At 37.7% G+C, this 10,190-nt stretch overlaps 1 protein-coding gene across 1 annotated transcript; it reads left to right on the top strand.

Moving 5' to 3' along the window:
• The first annotated feature begins 1,725 nt into the window (after window positions 1-1,725).
• Window positions 1,726-9,625, top strand: SMS (spermine synthase). Its single transcript, XM_031557311.1, has 7 exons — window positions 1,726-1,841; window positions 2,553-2,617; window positions 5,144-5,319; window positions 7,126-7,280; window positions 7,654-7,743; window positions 8,689-8,803; window positions 9,387-9,625. The coding sequence occupies exons 2-7, from the start codon at window positions 2,577-2,579 to the stop codon at window positions 9,608-9,610; spliced, it is 801 nt and encodes a 266-aa protein (XP_031413171.1). The 5' UTR covers window positions 1,726-1,841; window positions 2,553-2,576; the 3' UTR covers window positions 9,611-9,625.
• Window positions 9,626-10,190: the final 565 nt, after the last annotated feature.

Genomic DNA, 10,190 nt, shown 5'->3' with positions numbered 1-10,190 from the left:
GTTTCCCTGCAGCCTTCCCTTTTCCAGGCTGTACAAGCCCAGATACTTCACAGGAGAGGTGCTATAGCCCTTGGATTATCGTTGTGGCCCTCCTCTGGACCCTCTCCTACACTGGGGGCCCCAGACTTGAATGCACTACTCTAGCAGGGGCTTCACAAGGGCAGAATAAAGGGAGACAATCATTTCCCTTGCCCTACTGGTCACCCCTTGTCTGATGGAGCCCAAGGTATCATTGGCCTTCCGGGCTGGAAGTGCACTCTGCTGGATCACGTTAAGTTTTTCAACAGCCAGAACCCTGCTGTCCTTCTCAGCAGTTTCTTTGAAGGTTTTTTCAATTTAACATATGTTTACTGTTTGAGAACAGGTATTGGTAGCTTAGCAGTGTCACTACCTCACTCTGCTCACACCACCCACCATCTCACTGTTTTATCTCCATCGGTGTTCAGCAAGTGTTGATGAATGTCAATGGGTGCCATTTTCTCTACATAGAGGAACATGACACTCCTTTCTTTCATCCACACTTTCATGTTAGACGCAGTTTTGTCAAGCTGTACAAAAAACAACATGATGTGTTGTTCCTTGGTTATTTTCTGTACATCATTCCATCAGGACAAACTGGGATAATTTATGCAGGCATAATTTCCTGGTGATGGTGTCAGGGGAGTTCTTAGTTAATGACTTTTCAGTGATTTAGTTTAGTGATTGTTGTAGTGTATGCATTTTCTAGTCTCTACTCTAAAATGCTTGTAGGGAAGACACCTAGTGGACAATCGGGAAAATGTAGAGGGAAGATCATTAATTTGATGCAAAGGTGTGGATAGTTGGGCAGGGAAATCATAGTGGAAGTGTGTGTGCTGTATAAAAACATCTTTCTTTAGGCAAGACCTATTCATGAAGTCTTGAGGAAAATCAGACACTTCTCAGGGACATCTTTCTAAGAAGTGTGTGGCGCATAATTTCCTTGTAGTCATTCCATCCTTCTTGTCTTTTTCCCTTCCCAGTACAGAAAGAGTGTAGACTTTGCTTCTCTCTTTCTGTTTTTTTTTTTGTGTGTGTTATTTGTGTGTCCTTTTCCATATTGCTTATCTTCTGTTTGTTACATGCTCCTGAAGGTCCTCCTCCATTTGTCCTCCTTGCACTTATGAAGCCTTGTTCTTGGCTGCTGTAATAAACCAATGTACAGCATACTCTTGCATTTGCACTCATCACCGAGGTTTTGCTGCTGCAATTTCTTGTTCATTGTGTGTAAATGTTTATTTTTCCAATGTGTAAATTTTTATACAGCTTGAATCTGAACATTGTCTCTTTGAGAAATTATCATACATTTAGGAAAAAAAAAAAGGCAAAAAGCGAGAAGTAAGAGGAGAGGAAACATCCCATTGTGTTCTTCAGGCTTGATTTCATTATAAAGAAAACCCCACCTATCCAAACAGGCCTTACTCAAAGAGCTGAGAGTAGACAGCATACTTCCTCTTGTAAAATGGTGGCTCTGGCTTAAACACCCTCTTCATTAACTTGCTGCCTGCTGGTTTTATTAATTATGCAGTGATTGGCATGCTCTTCCAGCTTTTCATTTACTGCTGAGTGACTTCTAGAGGAATAATGGATCTGGAATTATCAGCAACTGACAGGCTCCTGGAAAAAGAAAAAAAGGAACTGGCCATTCTGAATTTAACTATGAATTCCAGGCTTTCTTTCCTCATCTTTGTTAATGTAGCCATCATCACTGTTTTTCTTTATTTTGCAGTTTTGCCAATTTGAGAATTCACCCTCATGGATTAGTGTTGGTGGACCTGCAGAGCTACAATGATCATACAAAAGGAAGAGAGGAAACTGATCAGGTAGTAGGGATGCTTTTCGTATTATGCTTAGCAAACTGCATGGGGAACCCCCTCTTTTCTTCATGTCTATTAAAGCATATCTTGGTAAAATATTTTTAAGTAACTGCATTCATTGTATCTCAGCGTCACAGATGTGGAGTAGTGGCTGTTGTAATGATGCTTGCATGAATGTACTGGGCTTCACATTCTTAGCTATACAAGTTTCAAAAACGTAGCAGCCTTGTTTTAGCCTTCAGTTCCCTTCCTATACACAGGGCAGAGAGAGAAAGGATGTTCAACCCACCACACGGTGTACTAGAGTATCATTTTTTCTTCTCTGATGTGGGCGATGGGAAGCCTTTGTTCTAAAACTTTCCCCAGGTAGAAGTATAATTGCTTCTTCCCTGATGTGAAATTCAGAGTTGGGATTTTTGGGGGGGGGGAAATGAAACCTTCCAGGATTCTTGTGCTCCCTCTCTAGGTTGGGTCTGAGTGTTCTGGCCTTTAACCCAGACAGTTAAATGCAGTGACAGCTGTTAGTAGTATGTGTTCACTGGCTACTAATGAAGGCAGGGCAGATAATTATTCATAGATTTCTAATGTTATGTTGCATGTCTTTCACTACTGATGCTTCTTATTATTGCCTTTTAACTAGTCTAATTTAAAAGATGTTGTACATCAAGTGATCGCTTCTATAAATTCCACCTCTTTTGTTTGCTGTTTTTTTTTCAGCTTCTAAACAAAGTAGAAGAAAGAATGAAAGAATTTTTTCATAGCAATCTGAAAAGGGTAAAGCGGTAAGTTCATGTATATATACTTCCACATTTGTCTGGGTTACTAAAGACATAAATTACGCTTTGCTATGCTGCTGTGAATAAGTAGTCTGGAGTATGAATTTCTGTGTATGTTTTTCCCCAGATATTTTGAAACAGTTTTATAGCAGAACTAAAGAGACTGAGTTTTCTCATGTTAAGTTTGACCTTCAGTGTTGTTACTTGGGCAAGAATTATTTCTTTTATTGTTTTCTGCAACAGTTGCATGAATTGGTGGGAGAAAATGCAAACAGAAGGCAAGAGCGCTCTGCTGTGGAAGAGCTAAGGAGCCAAGGGTGGCGGCAGGCCATGCCAGGGCATGAACTTTACCTACAACATCCAGTCCCACAGCTCCTGATGGGGCAAGCAGGGCTGGGGTGGGTCCCTGATAGTGCTGGGGAGGGCCATATACTGCCAGGCTGGGTGTCAAGAATGGCAAAAGATGTGGGCAGGCACAGCTGTAGCTTAGCTCAGACAAAAGCACGAGCCAGAGCCAAGGTGGACATCCTCTCCCAGTGCTGTCTCATGCGGCTTGGTCCCAGCAACCAGAGCAGGATTATCTAGATTTATCCGATGGAGCTGGGTTTGAGAATGGGCAGCAAGCAGTGGAAGTTTGTGTGCCTGTGACCCTCCCAAGAAGATGTAAATATTTTGTAACAATTTTTGTAATACCACTGAAGGTAGATAATAACATGTTGTGCTTTGCAAGTCTTCTCTCATTTTGTAGTTTACTTAAATACAAGGTTACGTATCAAACTGTGGGAACATTAACGATTATGTTTTGACTATCACTGGGAAGACATTTCACACTGGTATTTCCCAAAGGTCTGGAAAGGGCACACCACACTTTCATGTCTTCATAGTGACCAACAACTTGAAGCATAAGGAGCTCTTGCTGCAGATGTGAATTTGCTGGATGATGCAGCAGGTACCTTAAAGAATAGATTAAAAGACCTGGAAGTGATTTTAATAAAAGTAAAGAAGAGGTGTAAAATCAGCAAGATAGCCGAACGCCAAGGAGCAAACTGCTAAATTGGAAAACATCTATGTGGTACTATTGTAGAAAAGAGTCTGAAGGTTATAGGAGATAGCAGTTAAAGTGATAGTGATTAAAAAATAATACACAATGTATCACTTCTTGGTGCTTTTTTCCTCTATCTCATCCTTGTTGAACTGTACTTGGAGCATAGTTAAAGATCATTTTCTGTATGTTTCTGTTGGGGAAATGCTGTCTCTTGGAGGACACTTTAATATTGACATACTATGCTGGATGTCTGTAGAATCCTTATTACTTGAACTTGTTAAACATAGGTCAGGAAAAAGTCTATCTGAAGTGATCTAGATTAATTTTGTTTCCTGAGTATAGGAAGATGAATTTCTTTGGACAGTGATTTTGGACTGGATCTTGTAACATGCTCCTCAACTTTTTAAAATCTGTTTTGCATCCTTCTGGATCACACATGATCTCTAACAGAACTAGTGCCGCTGGAAATTGCTCTTTCTACCTTTTTCCTTGATCTTGTGAATAGATGCTCTTGCTTTTTCAACATGTACTGCCATCGCGTGGTTTACTGAGGGTACAAAGTATTCCTGCTGTGTTCACTGAGAATCCCTGGTGAATTTGCAAGAAGCTTGTCTATCTGATTTTCTCCTGCACCTTCTCCTGAAAAAGACTTAATTATCTAGAGTGCATGTGTGGGAAATTTGATGAACTCTGTGCCTGCACAATTTGCATGAAATGGAATTCAATCATTTTAATTATTCACTACCATTTCAAATATATTTTGTCTTTTCAGGTCTAATACTGATTTCAACCATACTTGTGTTGGAATTAAAAGAAAAAGGAAAAGAAAGAAAAGATTAAACGCAAAGCAACCTGTTTGTCTAGGTGCTTTTGAAATGCATTTTAAAAATAAAACAAGCTGGCAGCTGAGATGTCACATGTGGATATCCAGGATTGTGCTTAAACATTGCAGACCTGGCTCAGTTTGAAGCGCTGTCGTAGTTCATTTTTGTGTTTCCGTATATGTTTAAAATGTCTCTCAGTACAACTTTAGAAGGGTGAGACTCACTAATCTCAAAAGAAATTGGATTCTTAGCTGAGCTAAAGATGGGAAGAGGTTTTGTCGTTCTTGTTTTTGTTGGTTTTTTGTTCACATTCTGATTTTTGTATTGTGGCAATTTCTGGTCACAAACTGATTCTTTTACAGAGGCAATGTTGCATAAGTCTTTTCTCTTAGAGGTGTATTCTTGTGCACTTTGTAGAACTTAGTTGTACATGATAAATGGCCACTGCTATTTCATTGTTACCTTAGCAAATTTTGTATATTTAACGTACTCATGGGTTTGTTAAATGCCTTCAGCATTAAATCTTGCAAATTTTCTTGTTTACTCTTGTAAATACTGTTTATTTACTATATTTCATATGCAGAAGCCAGTGGTTGTTAAAAGGCAATATATAAAATCATTCTCACAGGTTTGGTGATCTGTTTCTCACTTCTCTCTTTCTAGATTGCCAGCCATTTTGAGAGGAGGTGTCATCGATAGATACTGGCCCACAGCCGATGGGCGCTTGGTTGAGTATGACATAGATGAAGTTGTTTATGATGAAGATTCACCTTTTCAGAACATTAAAATTCTGCATTCAAAACAGTTTGGGAATATTCTTATCCTCAGTGGGGATGTTAGTAAGTATTGTCTCAGTGGAGGATCTTCTGGGTGAAATTGTAGGAAGCGTTTTCTCTCTTACTATGTCAGTTTTGATGGATTACTGAAGGTTGTGGTTCTGATACAGGAAGCTAAGTCTTGTATACGTATGTGTGTACATGCACATCTGTTCCTATATATAAAATATTTAAATCAGAAAGAGTGACCAGGTGTAAAAGCTAGAGTATGAACAAGGTATGTGCTCTTTCAAAAGTGTTTTTCTTGCTGTGGAAAATACCACAGGAGAAGTGAAGTTAGCGTTCTCTACCACAGCTTGTTGAATCACTTCATTCATTTTATCTTTTACTGTTTGTTGTGACAGCAACCTCTTGAGGGCTTTTCTTTGACAGTAAAACAAAGTACTTTATCAATCTTCAAAACAACAGTGGAATTCTCAGGGAGTATCCAGAAGTGGAAACGGTGGTGTGTGGGGAGTGGTAATCTGCTGCCCTATTTTTTGTGATGCTGGAATTATTTCCTCAGTGAGATCAGCCAGAACAGCTGTATCCCATTTAGCTGCTGTGTCGTTGAACTTATTTTGCCTCTTTCTTCTACAGAATGCTAAATTGAACTTCAAGTTAGTAGGAAAGTGACCCAGCTTTTATGAGAGGTTCTATCTATGGACTACCTCTGCCTGCTGTTCTCTGTATTTTTTAAAGTGAATCTGAGAGAAGATGGGTTACTGTTCTTTTAAGCCACATAAGGATGCTATTTGCAGTGAAAACTAGACATATCAAGGAGTATGCTTTGTAAAGTCCCTTTGTATTTCAGTTTAAACGTACTGACTGAAGTAAATGAGGGATGTTCCTGTCTAGGGTTAGGATAGCTAATTTGAGGCTGAGTAATTAAGACTTTTGGATATAGCTTTTGAAATCACCAGAAATACCTCTAACCATTCAATGTAGCTATCACCAGCTGTCAAGGGGACTTAAAGAATTCTGTGCAGATGGCAGCTGTGAGTGTTGTTAATACTGAATTCATCAGCAGAGTATTCTTTAATTCTGTTAGAATTGTATCTGAATTGCCAAATTAAGTATTCCACACTTCAGACAGGAAACTTTTTCATTTTGATTTTCATATGGAAATGAGGTTTTCTTTGAATGTTGTCACAGCATGTCTCATAGAAAGAGAAGTATGCCTTTACTTATTTACCTTCCACAGAATTTTAAAACAATGGTCTGTAATTCTATTGTTGTGCCATTATAAACTAAGTGCTGATTGGCAGGCACAATATTAGGATGTGCTTGGTGTAGCGGCACATCATTGCTTTGTTCTTGTAGCTTAGATCTGATGTTAGAGCCAGGAAAGTCATTGCCTGTTTTGAAGGTACCAGATATTAATAGTCATGCTTATTCTTCTGTGCAGGGATCTGCAGGGGTGCATCTAGGTTGATCTTTTTAGTTGGGTTCTGAGAGTGCTTCCAAAAGTCTCCCGATTGTCTTTTGCTGCATTAATTTGAGGTAAAACCCATTGAAGTGTGTCAGGTGTGGACGCCAAGTCTGAAGTACTGCCTCTTTTGCGCTGCAGATGTGCTTGTCTTGGCACACAGGTACTTGGTAATGTTGATGCAGCCACTGTTGAGTTTGCACTGAGGAATGCAGAAGTCCTGTATGAAATTCAGAGGAGGATTTCATTAGCTCTGGTAAATCACTAGTCAGCTTGTACCTGAAGTGTCTCAGCTAGGTTCTTTCTGTAGTTACTCTTACATTGATCTGTATTGTATCTCCTAGAGATTAATCAAAAGAATTAAAGATGTTTCTATCCAACTCTCTTTTTCTTCCATTCAGATCTGGCAGAAAGTGACCTGGCATATACTCGAGCCATAATGGGCAGCGGAAAGGAAGATTACACTGGCAAAGAAGTGCTGATCCTTGGAGGTGGTGATGGGGGTATTCTGTATGAGATAGTCAAACTGAAGCCAAAGATGGTTACTATGGTAGAGATATCCTTTGACAAATGACTGGTCATTTCAGTGTTGTGCAGTCTGTGTGTTTTAGCGTTAAGTACAACTACCAGACTCTAATTTGGATGAAGAGATAGCCTGAATTGAAATTTCTTTCTTGTGAGCCTGGAGCTTTAACATTAATGGTAACTTAATATGCCATAAACAGTGGTTGAAAACAAAAATAAGTGCTTTTTTGACCCTCTGTCTGAATTTGGGGTCAAATATGTAAGCTTGGCTATTGTGATACATAATTACACCTTATTATTCCTTTGTGAATTTCACCTTTTTGAGAATTATTTCCTTGAGGAAAATGAAATTCTCATAACCTTTATTATTTCTGGGATGCTGAATGCCTTAACTGTCTTCAAACATTGACCAAATGGTGATCGACGGGTGTAAAAAGTACATGCGTAAAACCTGCGGAGATGTCTTAGACAATCTGAAAGGAGAGTGCTATCAGGTATTTTTTGTTTTGCTTTTGTTGAAAGTAATGTTTCAAATGTGACACTGAGGCTGGGAGATTGCTGTGGGAAAGTTTGGTAGACGAGCCTTCTGATCTTTCTTAATTTTGGGAAGAAATTTTTACTTTTTCTAATGGAATTCCTAAATGCTGATAGCTGCCAGTGGAATTTGTATTGGAAGTATGCATTATTTTATTTCTTCACTTTCAAATTATTTTAAAAATTATGTATACCCAGAAGGAATGTGAAATATGAGATTTGCCTATTGCCACAACTTATAAATGAAGAGGAAATAGTCGTAGGGATGCAGTGCTAAATATAATTCCCTGAATTGTTATAAAGATCAGAAAAGAAATGTGCTTAAGTTAAGTTGTTCTTCACTACTGAGAATATCTGTTAAAAAAAACCAACGGTTTCAATTTTTTTTTTAATTTTCAGAGAAAATCTTACCACTGCACTCTTAGTGTATAAATGCATGCAGTCTTCCGTGCTGCATCTGACATCTTTTTATTGATGTGATCTGACATCTTGTTCTGTTTTCATTCCTGCTCCTTCACATTCTCATAAATACTAGTTTGAAGGTGTGAGTTTAAAAAATGCACATTAAAAATTAACTGAGAAGTCACATGCTACTTTACATGAGTCAGTGGCCCTTCATACAAATACTTATTTTACTACTGTGTCAGGAGACTGGAAGTGTTACCATTTGACAGAACAGAGGCTACCTAGAAGTCCGAGCTAGGAAATTGAGTCCTGTGGTGCCTTTATTCTTATTATTCCTTCTTTATAATGACATAAAAAGTTGAAAATTTAACCTGAAGTTAAATCCATTTTTAATTTTGCACTTTGTTCCTTGCTTAGTTCCTGTGAATCCATGTTTGTTCCTTTTTCCAGGTCAGTTCTAGGGTATTTTAAAGATTAATTACACTATTTCATTCTTTTAGGTTCTAATTGAAGACTGTATTCCTGTATTGAAGAGGTATGCCAAAGAAGGAAGGATGTTTGATTATGTAATTAATGATCTGACAGCTGTTCCAATCTCCACATCTCCAGAAGAAGGTTAATCTTCTAATTTATTTTCCTCAACTTCTGCGTAATTTCTCAATTTCAGTCCCTACTGCATAACAATTGGCAATTTGAATGAAAACCACTTTGATTCTTACCTTTTCTTAGTAGAAGCTTTATTGAAGGACAGAGAACGACAGCATATCTTTCAAATTTCTCTTAAGCATTAGATAAAAGTAGGTGCATTGAACTTTTTTGAAAACTGTGCTTATGTTCCAGAACCATGTGAGCTCAAGTAACTCTTGAGAAAAGTGTTCAGTGAGTTCACATTCCAGTATTGTATGCACTCGTACCCATGCTGCCACATATCCTGTCCTTACCCAAAGTAATGAAAACATTATTAAAAACAAACAAAAGAAAACTTACAGAATATTACAGTAAAGAAAAGCAGAGATATTCACTTCTTTGTTGCTATTGTGTATGGGTTTTGTAGAGGCTTTGATTTATTTTTCTTGTTTGTTTCTTTGCTGTTTTATTTTAAGCTGAATGATAGCTGCTTTCTAGATGGTAGTGGTGTTGTAGGTCTTGACTATATAAAGCCAGTAATATTTGTTTATTGGTCATACTCTGTGTGTAGATTCTACATGGGAATTTCTGCGGTTGATTCTTGACCTCTCAATGAAAGTCCTGAAGCAAGATGGAAAGTATTTCACACAGGTATGGTATCTGGATGTAAAGAAGTACTACAGTATAAGTATTGTAATCTATATTTTTCAGATACATCTTTTTCTTAAAAAACAAAACAACAAAAAACAGCAAAACGAACAAAATATAGTAGCAAGCTGTTTTCTCTCCTTATAGTTCTTTGTTTAGATTTTTGCATGAAATTTGGGCTTTCCAAACTGACATTTTCCATTTTCAACTGAAATTGTTCGTGCCTTTGAACTTAAAAACATAATTTCAATAATCAGGAAGGCATACTGCATAATACTTTAGCTGCAAGCAGTTCTTGGAAAAGCAGAACAGGTGTACTTTACAAAGATAGACATGGTTTTTAAGCTGATTTCTTCAGTAATGCAATGTAAGACACGAAAATTTGTGTTACGATAAAGATGTAAGAATTTGACATAGGTACAATGGGACAAGAAAATTAGTCAGTTGGAAGTAAATATTCTTTTTGCTTTTTTTATCAATTCCTAATGGAAATTACAGGTTTTGCTTTGTGGAAAACGGATTTTGAACATTTTGATCTACTTGTTATAATGCTTGGCATTTTATGAAATGCCTTATACAGTTTATATAAGACTTAGTTCTTGTGTCAAGTTTCTAATCCAATTCCGTTTAAAAATAATTTAAGATTGATATGCTTGCTACAGTATAGGCACCTCAGGTATAATGCAACTGTGGTAAAGCTTTCATCTGAAGATGATACTTCTTTGTA

The sequence above is a fragment of the Meleagris gallopavo genome, chromosome 1 (assembly GCF_000146605.3).
Source record: "Meleagris gallopavo isolate NT-WF06-2002-E0010 breed Aviagen turkey brand Nicholas breeding stock chromosome 1, Turkey_5.1, whole genome shotgun sequence".
Classification (NCBI taxonomy): domain Eukaryota; kingdom Metazoa; phylum Chordata; class Aves; order Galliformes; family Phasianidae; genus Meleagris; species Meleagris gallopavo.
This window is presented reverse-complemented; position numbering and strand designations above follow the sequence as displayed.